The sequence below is a fragment of the Cervus elaphus genome, chromosome 12 (genome assembly GCF_910594005.1).
Source record: "Cervus elaphus chromosome 12, mCerEla1.1, whole genome shotgun sequence".
In the NCBI taxonomy this organism is placed as follows: Eukaryota; Metazoa; Chordata; class Mammalia; order Artiodactyla; family Cervidae; genus Cervus; species Cervus elaphus.
Window position 1 is genome coordinate 17,258,751 of NC_057826.1, and position 15,651 is coordinate 17,274,401.

The 15,651-nt window shown below is 40.7% G+C and overlaps 1 protein-coding gene and 1 non-coding gene across 2 annotated transcripts in view; both read right to left on the minus strand.

Annotated features, from left to right (window-relative positions):
- The window catches only part of BBOF1 (basal body orientation factor 1), a 38,411-nt gene that overhangs the window by 7,474 nt on the left and 15,286 nt on the right, over positions 1–15,651 (minus strand). The window contains exons 5-9 of the mRNA XM_043920340.1: positions 13,526–13,606; positions 12,737–12,807; positions 11,491–11,635; positions 9,969–10,462; positions 4,407–4,508 (exon numbers count right to left, since the gene is read on the minus strand). Coding sequence (XP_043776275.1) covers positions 4,407–4,508; positions 9,969–10,462; positions 11,491–11,635; positions 12,737–12,807; positions 13,526–13,606 — 893 coding nt within the window. The remainder of the gene's footprint in view (positions 1–4,406; positions 4,509–9,968; positions 10,463–11,490; positions 11,636–12,736; positions 12,808–13,525; positions 13,607–15,651) is intronic.
- LOC122705938 lies at positions 14,089–14,195 on the minus strand. Its single transcript, XR_006344209.1, has one exon. It is a non-coding gene; the product is annotated as a U6 spliceosomal RNA (small nuclear RNA).

The window sequence follows — 15,651 nt, forward strand, 5'->3', positions numbered from 1 at the left end:
AATATGTATTATGTTAAATGAATTGATGAATTAAATAAAATTTTAAATATCTCCATAAATTTTTAGGGAAATATTTCCATATTTTTCCATATGGAAAGTATGGTTTTCCATATTTTTCATTTGCCTTTCATACCACCTTCATTTCTTAAACAAAAACTCTGTTTTTTTAAATTAATTTTTTAATTTAGACTGTGCCGGTCTTCATTGCTGTGCTGGTCTTCGTGGGTGTGCTGTGTGGGCTTTCTCTAGTTGTGGCGAGTGGAGATGACTCTCTAGTTGCAGTCCGCAGGCCTTTCATTGCCGTGGCTGCTCTTAGGGTGGAGCACAGGCTTCAGGGCACGCCAGCTTTGGCAGCTGGGCATGTGGCCTCAGCAGTCGCAGCTCCCAGGCTCTAGAGCACAGGATCTATAGTTGTGGCAAAGGGCTTAGTTGCTCCAAGATGTGGGATCCACCTGGTTGAGCTACCAAGGAAGCCCTCTTAAGCTAAAAATCTTAAACGCTTACTTTCTTTATATTCCTTTTATCCTTTATCACCACGTCCTGCTTCTCCTTCCTTAGTGTGTGTTTCTTTTCTTTATTCCAGCTGCCTCCACTCTTGTTTAAATCCCTCACCACCCATGCCCAGGGCTGTGCAGCAGCTTCTGCCAGTCCCGGCTCTATGTATGTCCTTCAGTCTATCATACCTGTCACTGTGTTAGGTTAAGGTCAGCTCTGAGAACAATGACACAAACCCTTCCAGTAGGAGAATCATTTAAGAGTATGGCTTATTGTTCTTTGTATTCCTCCAAGGCAGAGAAGAAAACTATGCTGCATTACTCCAGAATCTATATGACAAAGTTCAGAATTTTCTGCATGGTTTTTAAGGCTCATCATAATTTAACCTGTAGATTAAACTTTATTTCTAATTACTAATTACTCTTACAAATAGCTGTGAAAAGAAGAGAAGCGAAAAGCAAAGAAGAAAAGGAAAGATATATCCATTTGAATGCAGAGTTCCAAAGAATAGCAAGGAGAGATAAGAAAGCCTTCCTCAGTGATCATTGCAAAGAAATAGAGGAGAACAATAGGATGGGAAAGATGAGATCTCTTCAAGAAAATTAGATACCAAGGGAACATTTCATGCAAAGATGGGCTCAATAAGGACAGAAATGGTATGGACCTAACAGCAGCAGAAGATATCAAGAAGAGGTGGCAACAATACACAGAAGAACTATACAAAAAAGATCATGACCCAGATAATCATGATGGTGTGATCACTCAAATAGAGCCAGACATCCTGGAATGTGAAGTCAAGTGGGCCTTAGGAAGCATCACTATGAACAAAGCTAATGGAGGTGATGGAATTCCAGTTGAGCTATTTCAAATCCTAAAAGATGATGCTGTGAAAGTGCTGCACTCAATATGCCAGCAAATTTGGAAAACTCAGCAGTGGTCACAGGACTGGAAAAGGTCAGTGTTCATTCCAACCCCTAAGAAAGGCAATGCCAAAGAATGCTCAAACTACCCCACAATTGCACTCATCTCATATGCTAGTAAAGTAATGTTCAAAATTGTCCAAACCAGTCTTCAGCAATACGTGAACCATGAACTTCCAGATGTTCAAGCTGGTTTTAGAAAAGGCAGAGGAACCAGAAATCAAATTGCCAACATCCACTGGATCATCAAAAAAGCAAGAGAGTTCCAGAAAAAACATCTATTTCTGCTTTATTGACTATGCCAAAGCCTTTGTGTGAATCACAACAAACTGGAAAATTCTTAAAGAGATGGGGATACCAAACCACCTGACCTGCCTCTTGAGAAATCTGTATGCAGGTCAGGAAGCAACAGTTAGAATTGGACATGGAACAACAGACTGGTTCCAAATAGGAAAAGGAGTACGTCAAGGCTGTATATTGTAACCCTGTTTATTTAAATTATATGCAGAGTACATCATGAGAAATGCTGCGCTGGAGGAAGCACAAGCTGGAATCAAGATTGCCGAGAGAAATATCAATAACCTCAGATATGCAGATAACACCACCCTTATGGCAGAAAGTGAAGAAGAACTAAAGAGCCTCTTAATGAAAGTGAAAGAGGAGAGTGAAAAAGTTGGCTTAAAGCTCAACATTCAGAAAACTAATGTTGAGAAAACTAAGTGTTCAGAAACTAATGTTTCTGAACTAATGTTCAGAAAACTAAGTGTCGCCATCACTTCATGGCAAATAGATGGGGAAACGGTGGAAACAGTGGCTGACTTTATTTTTTCAGGCTCCAAAATCACTGCAGATGGTGATTGCAGCCATGAAATTAAAAGACGCTTACTTCTTGGAAGGAAAGTTATGACCAACCTAGACAGCATATTAAAAAGCAGAGACATATGGCCAGTCCTGGTGTCTGAGTGATTCCCTGGGCCCAGCAAAGGGACCAAGTTTCAAGTTGCCTTGAAGACAAGGGGTAACAGCCCAAAATACAGACTCATTTTCCACTCTACCTTCATTGGCCAAGCAGCTGCCAAGAATAAAGGTCGCATCTCCCGATACCTGGCAAACAAATGCAGTATTGCCTCACGAATCGATCGCTTCTCTGAGGTGCCCACCAGTGTTTTTGGGGAGAAGCTTCAAGAACAAGTTGAGGAGCGGCTGTCCTTCTATGACACTGGAGACATTCCCCGAAAGAATCTGGATGTCATGAAGGAGGCAATGGTTCAGGCAGAGGAAGCGGCTGCTGAGATTACTAGGAAGCTCGAGAAACAGAAGAAACGCTTGAAGAAGGAAAAGAACAGGCTGGCTGCAATTGCCAAGAGATGACTCATTTGAAAAGACTTTGATGCTGAGAAAGATTGAGGGCAGGAGGAGAAGGGGACGACAGAGAATGAGATGGTTGGATGGCATCACCGGCTCAATGGACATGAGTTTGAGTAGACTCCAGGAGTTGGTGATGGACAGGGAGTCCTGGTGTGCTGTAGTCCATGGGATTGCAAAGAGTAGGACATGGCTGAGCAACTGAACTGAACTGAATTACTCTCTATCATCACCAAATTTCCTCGAGCCAGGAAGTTTCTCCTTAGTGTTGCCTAAATACCCTCTGGACAAAGGTCTGTATAGTCAAGGCTATGGTTTTTCCAATAGTCATGTATAGATGTAAGAGTTGGATCATAAAGAAAACTGAGCACTGAAGAATTGATGCTTTTGAACTGTGGTGTTGGAGAAGACTCTTGAGAGTCCCTTGGACTGAAAGGAGATCAAACCAGTCCATCCTAAAGGAAATTAGCCCTGAATATTCATTGGAAGGACTGATGCTGAAGCTGAAGCTCCAATACTTTTGCCACATGATGTGAAGAACTGACTCATTGGAAAAGACCCTGATGCTAGGAAAGATTGTACATGGGAGGAGAACGGGATGACAGAGGATGAGGTGGTTGGATGGCATCACCAACTCAATGGACATGAGTTTGAGTAAACTCTGGGAGTTGGTGATGGACAGGGAGGCCTGGCGTGCTGCAGTCAAAAGGTGTCACAAAGAATCAGACTGAGCTACTGAACTGAACTGAAATAGCCTCCACCCAGTCCTCCCTCTGGGCTTTTTCTCATGGTGTCTACTGAGTCCTAGCATGATGTGCCGTCCGCACTCTTTCCCACTATCCTGTGAGACACCCACGGTGTTGCCCTCACAGTCTTCCCTGACTACTCTAGCCCACTGACAAATTGTCTGCACTCCAATTACACTTTATTGTGCCACCTAATTTTCCTTGTCACACTTGGTTTTGTTTGGGAAATAGAATTGTAGGCTCTTGAAATCAAAGGCAATGTCCTTTAATTGTTTTGTATCCCTACAGTACCGTGGTACCAAGCATTTAACAATCAGTTGATAAGTGGTTGACTTATTTTAGTCACTTGATAGTTCATTACCAGGGTTACAGTCACTGATAAAACATGGTGAAGAAAGAGAGTAAAACTAATCATTAAAATAATTATTTGGAGTAACTGTGGTTTTCTGTTTTCCTTTCTAGGTCCTTTTTTTTTTTTTTTTTTTTTTGTATTAAAGAGCCCCATGATTAATATTCAGCTTTGTAATCATTTTCTTATCTTTGCAGACCAATAGAATCTTAACAATTGCTATGCTTCTCTTTAGTTACCACTCATTCAGCTGAGCAATGTTATACCTTCTTAGGAAGCATTAGCTTAAACACCTAAGATTAATCAATTTTTCTCTCCCCTTTAATTCTAATTCCTCTTTCATTTCACTGCTCACTTACACATCTCCCATTCTTTATCTCTGGGAGTTGCAGTAGCTATACAATATGACCTTGTTTTATTTTCTGCTTGTTTCCCATTCTCTTAACTCTAAATAAGGATATGTTCACTGTTTCTATATGGTTTCTAGGTTTGATAGAAAAGTAGTATTTCACTACTGAAATTGGGAGTTACCTGGGAACAAAGCCATTCATTTTTGCAAAGAGCAGCCTCAAGACTTTCTCCTTCTGCTCCCAGGTCAAATCTCCAATATCCACATTTCCTTGAATATCTGTCCTAAAGAATTTCAAAGAAAAAAATGGAAAAAAGTATGATCAAATTAAGCATCTCTTTTTAAAAAATATAAAATATGTAAACATGAGAAAAGGACATTTCCAAATCATAACTGAATATTATGATGTTTCCAAATGTAATGACTACAAAGCAAACTATGTCTATTACAAAATCATAGTTGAAAAGCATATCAATATGCTAGCCAATTTGAAAGTTTATATAGTCATTAAAGTGAAATAAAAACTGTAACAACATGAAAAATTTGTGCCCAAACGTTAAGCAAATAAGCAGAATAGAAAGTTGTGAAGCAAAATTGTGTATCCAGATAACACAAAGACAAAAGAAGTAAGAAAAAATAGTTGTTCGGTGCAATTACTGATAAATTCCTTTTAGCATGTCTTTAGTATTAGATATTTTGCTATGAAAATAGAGTGATGAGGTAAATATATAAAATAACATGTAACTTGTCTACTTCTTACCTCCAAATAAGGTTATAGCTAAGCTTTCCACGCAGGTATTTATCTATACCATAACTTTTCTAAAGGATATATAGTCTACTTGCTATTTACAAAAGTTGGCTAACATGTAGATATAATATAGATGTAGAATGTAGGAAACATTTGCATATGTCAATTGGGTTAGTTAAGTTTAGATTTTGCCTTGTGATCACCATATACTTTGTCCTTCCCAATCTGCCTCTTCAGCAGATACTGTAATATTTTAACTACAATTTCTGCTTTCCTGGTAGATGCAATAGAAAACTAGGGTTAAGGTGATTAATTGCTCAGAACGCAGAATAGGGAGAGTCCAGTTTCTGCAATAATAATGTGAAGAGTCATTTTATGTACCTTCCTCTGAAAACTTATATACCACTTAATATACAGTAGATTTAAAAAATGAAAAGATGACTTTCTCCCCTGAGGAGAGGCCCACCTTCTGGACGGACTCTATGACTTATTTGCCCTCTCTCTCAATACCAACCCAAGATGAGTGGAGGTTGCATGAGCCTCTGAAGGCAGAACCGGGTGCGCCAGAAGAGCATGAGGGAGCTAACTCAATTATTCCCTGAGGTCTGGGTGGAAGACAACCCCCCCCCTCCCCCCAGGCTGGCTAAACATCACGCCCCAGTGATAATGGAACTCAAACCAGGCACCATCCCGGTTAGAGGGCGCCAGTAGCCGCTATGGATGGAGGCCTGAGCCGGCATATTGCCCCACATCAATAGATTGAAACAAGCAGGCATTCTAGTAGAGTGCCAGTCGGCTTGGAATACGCCAATCCTGCCAGTCAAAAGGGAAGGAGGACAGGACTATAGGCCTGTACAAGATCTCAGGCTAGTCAACCAGGCTACTGTGACTTTACACGCCACTGTTCCAAACCCCTATACCTTACTTAGCCTCCTCCCACCGAGGACTAAAGTTTACACTTGCCTAGATCTCAAGGATGCCTTCTTCTGCATATGCCTCGCCCCAGCGTCACAGCCCATCTTTGCCTTTGAATGGGAAGATCCAGTGGGGAGCACCAAACAACAGCTCATCTGGACTCCCCCACAAGGGTTTAAAAACTTCCCAGCCATCTTTGGGGAAGCCTTGGCTTCTGATCTGGACTCATTCCATCCAGAAGAGTATGGATGTCAGCTCCTACAATAGGGGGATGACCTGCTGCTGGCTGCCTGAGACCAAGGAAAAATGCTGGAAAGGGACAAATGCACTGCTCCAGCTGTTGATGGAAGCAGGTTACCAGGTGTCGAAGAAGAAGGCACAGATCTACAAAGAGGAGGCCCAGAGTTCTGAGATGGTGGAATGAACCAACCGGACACTTAAAGGGACTCTCCAAGTGGATCAGAGAGACTGACTGCTCCTGAGTGGACTTGCTTCCAATGGCTCTGCTCAGACTCAGGATGACCCCACAGTCCCAAGGCTATTCTCCGCACGAAATTGTGTATGGGAGGCCTCCTCCCATAATAAAACAGGTGTCAACAAATTTGCCTCAGGTAAGGGGGGATAGGATTTCACAGCAGATGGAACTGGGTAAGGTAATAAATCGGGTAACTAAGTTTGTACAAGAAAGGGTGCCGTTCCCCCTTGGGGAACAGATTCATGAGTTTACACTTGGTGACCAAGTTTGGGTCAAAGATTGGAAACATGATTTGCTAGCCCTTTGGGGAAAGGGCCCTTATGTTATTCTAACTACCCCTACTGCAGTTAAAGTTGCAGGTATTGTCCCTTGATCCATCACACCAGAGCGAAGAAGGCATACCACGCTGACCCGGAGGACGCCAAGTGGACCATCCAGAAGGACCCCACCGACCCACGGGGAACCAAGATCATTCTGAAGAGGAAGAAGAGAAGGAGATCCCGGACGAGCCCTCTACAGGATGGAGCTGGGTAAACGACTCCTGCTGCTCGGCCTCATCAACGCAATTCTGAACCTGACCAGTGTTCCTGCACAGGACAACGTCTTCATCTCGTGGGCACATTCTTACGCGAACTTCCACAACTCCTCCAACTGTTGGGTATGTGGGGCTATGCCCCTGTCAGTAATAGACAGACTCCCCTGGTGGGTATCATCACTCCGTTATGAGGACTTTAACAACAAAAAGGAACTTTCCTCTCTCTCACCAACCATAACCTTTCTTTGCCCTCTGGTGTTAGAAGAAGCCATCAATGGGCCAGGGACATAGGGTTACATTTAACATGAACACCAGCCTTACGGAGATAACAAAGGCTTATACCTCATATATGAGAATTAAAGAGGAAAAGGGCTCCCTTACAAAAGGGGGACAGGCCTCCCGGTACCTTGAGCAATACTACCAGGTCTGGGATGAATATTTCTAGATGACTCCTGAGAAAGGACAGTTGATTGCCCCTGCTACTATTTGCTGGGAACAAAAAGAACAGAAATTTGGATTTGGAGACCATCCCCTAGACCCAAAAGAATTGTTATTTGTCCCCTGAACAAAGTAAACAAATCTTGGAAGTTACCTATCACCCCAATCAGTCTGCTCAGTGGCCCGGTTCCGACTGGAAATATAATCCTGGAATCCGCTGGGTAGCCCCCAATGGGACCCAGTGGCTCTGTGGGCTTAACTTATGGCCATGGTTACCAGTTGGCTGGGTGGGGCGTTGCACATTAGGATTTGCTTTCGCCCATGGCAGAATTAAGCCTAGCCTACAGCAGCCTCCAGTAAACCTGCCTTATCTGCATGCAAGATGGACACGATCTGTGTTCCAATTGTATGACTATCTTGCTGCCTTGTTTATACCCTCTGTAGGGACAACATGGTTAAGGTAGAGGCCTTAACTAATTTCATTAAACAGGCCCTCTTAGACAGTACTAAAGCCATTCAAGCTTTGAACGAAGAACAGATTCAGATGAGGAAGGCAGTAATTCAAAATAGAATGGCATTAGACATACTCACAGCAGCCCAAGGAGGGACTTTGGCGAATGGTGTGTACATCCCTGACCTGTCTGAAGATGTATCTGCTGCCTTGGAGGATATGCAAAATCAAGTGAAAGCCATGTCTAATGAACTGTTGTTATAGTAATCTTGATCATACTGCTTTGTGGACCCTGCTTCCTACAATGCCTCGTGAATTTTGTAACCCAGAGGTTGATAGCATTCTCTCATGTGGGTGGCAGGAGGGCTAAGGTACAATATATCTCAATAAATGATGCTCGTTAGGGAAACTAAGAGCATCAAGAGGGGGGAATGAAGAAGGAATTCATAGGGCCTGGACTCCATCTCAGGCCTGTCTGTGCTGATCGTGGGCGGCCACCTCTCCAGTGGACTCTGAACTCTGTGCTTAGCGCCTGTGGGAATGACAATGGAAGGATAAGACCCCCCTCTGGGCAGGGGAATCTTGAAGAACAGACACTAATCACCCCTGCCTCCGGACACTAGCTATCAGAATGTAAGCACAGGCTTATCAGTTATTAACTATTTGTTATGTAACTGCGGGCTTATTGATTATTGACTGTTTGAACACATAACACGTGAATGATGGGGTTATTGTAGTTGTATTTACCCTTCCTTTGTTTATGTAAGTCTCAAGGGAATTGGGGTAGTGGGTTTGGACACATGGGGTATAAAAGATTTTCACAAATGCTGGTCAGGGTCCTTGGCTAAGAGGAGACTCTGCCTTGGGCCCGCCGGCGTAATAAACTGCACTCCACTATCAAAAAAAAAAAAAATGAAAAGAAACTGCCTTATGTATGGTGGGGACTCAACTTGCTTGATTTATTAAATAAAAAATAGAAAAATTACAGTGAACCTCTGGTAGCAGTTATTATAATGTCTATTATTATAATAGAGTAATAGTAATAGTGTTATTAATAGACTTCCAAATATGGCAATAAGATAAAAAAATTATAGTATGGACATTTTTGAAGAAGAGTCACTGGCCATGTCCAACCTTCCTGACAGTTATATAATTTAAAACTTTCATATTAGCCCACTAAAAAATAATTTAAAACAGAAAATACATTTGGAAGCCCCTTTTAATAAGATGTTAAGTGCACAGTAGTAGGGATTTTCTAAACTTTCTTAAGGCCCTTGAAGAATTTAATTGCATAGGGATATAAGACAATTTTTTCATAGTAATATTTAAAATGTACTATAATTTAATCCATGGTTTATAGGGTGAAAAGTATTCAAACAGATATTAATGCTAACAGGGAACAATTAATTATTGTATATAGCCTGTGTGTGTTAGTCAGTCATGTCCAACTCTTTGTGGCCCTATGGACTATAGCCCGCCAAGCTCCTCTGTCCATGGAATTCTCCACGCAAGAATACGAGAATGGGTTGCCATTTCCTTCTCCAGGGGTATATAGTCTACAACTGTCTCAGTCTTTCTACTGCCTTCATCATGGTGGCAGTAGATCTCTTCAGTGTACTTAGACACTTGTAGGGACTTTTGGTTACGACAGTGGTGGAAGGGGCACTACTGTGTGTCCTCCAATCCATAGGGCAGTTCTGTACAACAAAGAGTTATGTTGATTTTTTTTAATTAGAGGTTTAGTTAGATATTATTACCTACGGATTTCATCTCAGAATAGTAAGGGGAATATTACAAAATATTTGTGAAAGTATGTTTATCAAAAATGTTTAACCTGAATCTAATCAAACCTTTGAAACAAATTTACAGGAAATGGAAGAAAGGAACATGTTAAAAGATATTACAATGACATTCAAAATGGAACAAACAATCCCTCTGACAAGTCTCTGTCATACAAAAAAGGAAGACAATCTACTAAGAAGACCCCACACATTATGCTAAGCATAGGGGTTACAAAGATGAGTAAGACAGTTTCTCTTCTCAAGTAACTTACTGAGTAATCAATATTTAATACTTAGATACTGTCAAACTGAACTTGTCAGGATTTTTATTTCTCTAAAGGGCAAAAAAAAAAAAAAAAAAAAGCGGTACAAAAGACAAAATATTAAAGCATCATTAGTACCATTTATCAGCCTCCATAAGATCCTGATTCACGCTATTGGTGCTGTGTTCTCTGCCATCAAACGTTCGGATTTTGGGATATTCCATTCTTCCTGCACATGCCTCTCTCATTTTAAGATTGAAGGCAGTTTGTGCTACCTGTTTATAATGCTTTCTGCTAAATAGGATCTGTTTCTTTACTTGGTGTAGAGCATCTAAAAAGAATCTTTCCACTTCTGTTCTCTCATCTAGTATGTTCTTGGCCAGCTTCTTTATTCGATTCATTTCCTTGTCCTTCATCTGAAGAAGTTGCTGCAGCTTGAAAATTTCAACCTGACCTGCTTGGTTCTCTACCATTGCCTGTTGCTGCAGTTTTAAAACTTCAGTCTCAAACTCTTTGGTCATGCAAACCAGGGCATTCTCCAGGCTTACTACCTTCTTCTGAAGAGTTTGGATTTGTAATCTCTGCTGGGTAAGTTGCATTATCTTTTCTTTAACCAACAGATCATTGATCTCCTAAAACAGAAAGATGAGGGAGGTGTGAGGTTTTTTAAATTAATTTTGGAACGTAAAATTTACTCACTAATTTCCATTACTTTAAGAGGTTTGAGTTTGAGGCCAGGTTGCAATGGTGATATTTTTGTTCTTCTGTGCATAAAGAGTAAGAAACATCAAGAGTCCTTTTCTGGACTTACAAAGACCACAAATTTTACTAATCAAGGCATTTTCCTTCTTCTAAAATTATGAAAGCTTCAGTATTTTATATTATCAAAAGAATATCCCAATAAGACTATACAGTAAAATTACTATAGTAATTTAACAACTACATACTGCCAACTGTGGCAGTCTGCTAGTTGCCTGTCCCAGTGTCCATTTTCCATTTTCTACTTCATAATAAAGCCCTAATTTTATTCAGAAAAGCACTAAGCCCAGATGAAAACTCCCAGTTTCCCTAGTAGTTCAGCAAAGCCATGTGACTAAGCTCTAATGAAACAGCTGCAAGTAAAAATGTGTATAGGACTTTCAGGGAGACCTCTGAAGGGAGGAGCATACTGTCTTCCTTCTGTTCTTCTCCCTCCCTGTTGTGAGAGCTCCAGCAGCTGTTGGGGGCCATGGGGTGACTCTGTGGAGATAAGCCATGTGCTGCAGAACAAAATTAAGGAACCCGAGTGTCTGCTAACTTTGTGGCATTCCAGCTCTGGACTGCTTACCTCCAGACTTCCTTTAGGGAGAGAATACACCCTTACATGGGGAAACCACTGTAGTCACAGCTGAGAACCTATTCCTAAGTTATTCAGGGACCAACTCTAAGCAACATAAAATGAATACAAATGTGTTAGAGGACAGGAGTTACATTTATGTTTCAGAGATATTCTTTATAAAACTAAGTCTAAAGTTTCTTATAAATTATTCAGTAATTAACTTTTCAGGTAAGAAAAACACATCAACCAGATAGAAGAAAAATGGTCCTATTGTCCTTATATATCATTACTTCACCAACCAATCTTTAAAACAAACAAGAAAGTTTAAATGAGAATGGGAACCTTTTGCTCTAAAAGGAAAGTCTGAGTCTCTTGCAACTTCTGGGAGTTTTTTTGTAGAGCATCAGCTTCCTTCAGATGGTATGCGAGAGCTTTCTGGAGATAAATATTCTCTTTAAAAACACTTCTTCCAGCATTGTTCAATTGCCTAAAAGACCCAAAAACACAGACTTAAGTTTTAAATATTACCAAACTAGATCAGTGACTGCTTTATCCCCTAACATTAATAGTAATGATCATTGAGAATTCCCTAGCAGTTCAGTGATTAGAACTCAGAGCTTTCACTGCCATGGCCCAGGTTCACTCCCTGGTCAGGGAACTAAGATCCTATAAGACACGTGGGCAACCAAAAAATAATAATAATAAATAATAAAAAAAATAATGACCAACACTTATTTAGCTTATGGTGGGTACTCTATACTTGGCTGGGGATCTTAAAAACTAAGTTCTCACCAATGGAAAAGTAAAGAGTGATATGTTACTTCTAGTCCAAGGCAGTTAAGGGCAGGTATGTGTTTCCCATACTCTCTGTCTATGTGACTGGACATAAAGAACAAAATGGAAGCAGCTTAGGTTCCTGAACCACCGCTGGAGTACAGCTGTCAGACCCACATTAGATTAGAAATAAACAGTTGAGACCTGGGGGCTTCCCAGGTGGCACAGTGGCAAAGAATCTGCTTGCCAATGCAGGAGACACAAGAGACTCAGGTTTGATCCCTGGGTCAGGAATATCCCCTGGAGTAGGAAATGGCAACCCACTCCAGTATTCTTGCCTGGAAAATTCCTTGGACAGAGGAGCCTGGCTGGCTATAGTTCATGGGGTTGTAAAGAGTTGGACACAGCTGAGCGACTGAACACATTAACACACTGAGACCTAGTTTATGCATTAACACAACGCAGTTACTTCCACTCATATACCTCTTGATAACCATGCACAGTTGGCATTATTAATACCATTTTTAGATGAAGAAAATTAATTTCAAAAAACTTAAGAAATCTTCCTACAATTAGTATACATGTTGAGAACTAAAGTGTAACTTCAAAGCCCAAGTTCTCTCCTCCACACTCTGCGGCTACAAAGAGGATGGGAGGAAAAGGGGTGGAGACACAGAAAGAAAGAAAGTAAGCTAGAAAATTTGAAGAAAGCAAACCTGGAGAGAAGAGGATAGAAAACATGATAGGAACAAAAAAGACTAGCAAAGAGGTAAGAGAGGCTACTAGAAAGAAAAAGGAGGCAGTGGTCTCTTACACGACAGCTTCATGGTGGGCTCTGTCTGCCAGCATTATTATCTTCTTTTCAGCCTCTTTTTCTAGTCTATGCTAAAAGAAAATAGGCTCTTTTAATACAGTTATATCTAGATTCTGCTTCTATCCCACTCCCAGGTTATTCAGTATACAAACTAGAAACTGAGAGCCACTTTTTAAAGCAAGTCCTTTTATATAAACCTGACATGAGTACTTATTTGCCTCACCCTCACTTCCCTACATGCCCGGCAATTTGTGAAAAAATCTATTTAATTCTTTCCTAAAGATAAAAAATTAAAGAAAAATTAAAAGAATTAAAGGAAAACCACAGGGACTCTGAGAAGATTCTGTAGAAGAGAAGTGTTCCAAAACACTTCTCACAATTTGAGAATTAACTTAGATGCACAGAGAAATGTGGAAACTTGTGTTGCTAAAGAATACTTTTGAGCCCCTTTTATTAATATCCTTAGTTGACTTAACTAAGGAAAGGCCTTCACATGTACCACAGGAACCTCTCCAAGCCCACCTCCCCTACAGAAAGTGGTACCTGTAGCTTTAGTTCCACCAGGGGACACCAAGCTGGGGTGAGGGGGAATGTGTCCTAAAGCCTTGCTCAGATGACAATCCTTCTTGAAGATTTCAAGAATGTTTAACTAAGTAAGGGTGAGTGGGGTAGATAATCTTCTTATAATAAAATGCCCAAATGAAAAAGTTATGTCTCAGAATACATATAAATACACGTATGTTGTTCTAGGACACACGATATTTACTAATTAATGCAAATATGTTGTACCTTTTCTTCAAAAAACTTGCCTTCCAGTCTTCTAAGAGTCTCCTGATGTTTCCGCTCTGTGTTCCTTAAATCCTCCTTTAGCTAAAGTTAAAATAACCAAAAAACCAAAGAATGGTCAGTAGGAAATGGGGTGGATTGGGGTATGCTGTGGCTGCTGCTCAGTCACGTCTGACTATACGACCCCATGGACTATAGCCCAACAGGCTCCACTGTCCATAGGATTCTCCAGGCCAGAACACTGGAGTGGGTTGCCATTTCCTTCTCCAGGGGATCTTCCCAACCCAGGGACTGAACCCACGTCTCCTGCATCTCCTGCATTGTCAGGTGTCTTCTTTACCACTGAGCCACCTGGGAAGCCCCAGATTGGGGCATATCCCTGGAACATTCTCAATCAAGAAACATTCTCTGTCACATATTACCTCTTTTTTTTTTTTATTAGTTGGAGGCTAATTACTTTACTATATTGTAGTGGGTTTTGTCATACATTGACATGAATCAGCCATGGATTTACATGTATTCCCCATCCCGATCCGCCCTCCCACCTCCCTCTCTACCCGATCCTTAAAAATATGGAATGCTTCACGAATTTGCGTGTCATCCTTGCCCAGGGGCCATGCTAATCTTCTCTGTATCGTTCCAATTTTAGTATATGTGCTGCCGAAGCGAGCACCACACATTACCTCTTAATCTTGAACACACAGAAAAACCTCATGCCCTCCCTCCAAGTACCATATTTCTCATGAATGTCTATAGATTGGGAAGGTCCCCTGGAAAAGGGAAAGGCTATACCCACTCCGGTATTCTGGCCTGGAGAATTCCATGGACTGTATAGTCCATGGGGTTGCAAAGAGGCGGACACGACTGAGTGACTTACACTTTCACTTACAAGATTACTACTGAGTTTCTAAAAAGCTTTTCATGAATAACAGTTCTCAGAACATTCAAATAAGTTATTATAATACTCATCCCCACCAAATATCTTCATTTTAAACACATGAACTGACAGAATCATAATTTTCAGAGTTGGAAGGAATCTTAGGAGTCAGACTATACAAATCTCCCACTTGACAGAAATCTTTTCTATGAGAAAAATATCTAAAGACAGAAGTACCAATAATTCAAATCATATTAATTTCCTAGGCTACCCTTTAAGAGTTCTCATTTTTAGAAAATTCTTCCTAGTATAAATCTAAAAAGTATCTCCCTATGATTCCCATAGATGGATCCTTCTATCCTCTAAACTACATAAACTAAAAAGAACATAAAATCCTTCTAGGCAAAAAAAAAAATTGAGCTAAATAACTCTGATTCTGAAGGCTATATTTACTGGTAAGAACCAATCAGATAGAAATAGGTATGCTCAATCTAACATTCATGCCACAAAAAAAGGCAATAGAGAAGGACTTCCCATCAGACAGACCTGAGGTTCAACTGTTACCTCTCTCACCAGCTGTTTTGGCAAATCATTATCTTCTCTAAGTCTCAGGGTAGAAAGAAGATAATAATAGAAGCTATCTCATAGAGATGTGGCAAGGATTAAATAACAAATAATACACATAAAATACTTAGAATAGTAATAACCATTTAATATAGAGGTTAGTTATTGTTGTTGTTCATCACTAAGTTGTGTCTGACTCTTTGCGACCCCATGAACTGCAGCACCCCATGAACTGCAGCTTCACTGTCCTTCATCTCCCGTAGCTTGCTCAAACTCATGTCCATTGAGACAGTGATACCATCCATATCCATCTCATCCTCTGTCGCCCCCTTCTGCTCTTGCCCTCAATCTTTCCCAGCATCTGAGTCTTTTCAAGTGAGTTGGCTCCTCACATCAGGTGACCAAAGTATTGGTGCTTAAGCTTCAGCATCAGTCCTTCCAATGAATATTCAAGGTTGATTTCCTTTAGGATTGACTGGTTTGATCTCCTTGCTGTCCAAGGGACTCTCAAGAGTCTTCTCCAGTACCACAGTTTGAAAGCATCAGTTCTTCTGCACTCAGCCTTCTTTATGGTCCAACTCTTACATCTGTACATGATTACTGGAAAAACCATAGCTTTGAATAGACAGACCTTTGTCGGCAAAGTGATGTCTCTGCTTTTTAATATATTGTCTATGTTTGTCATAGC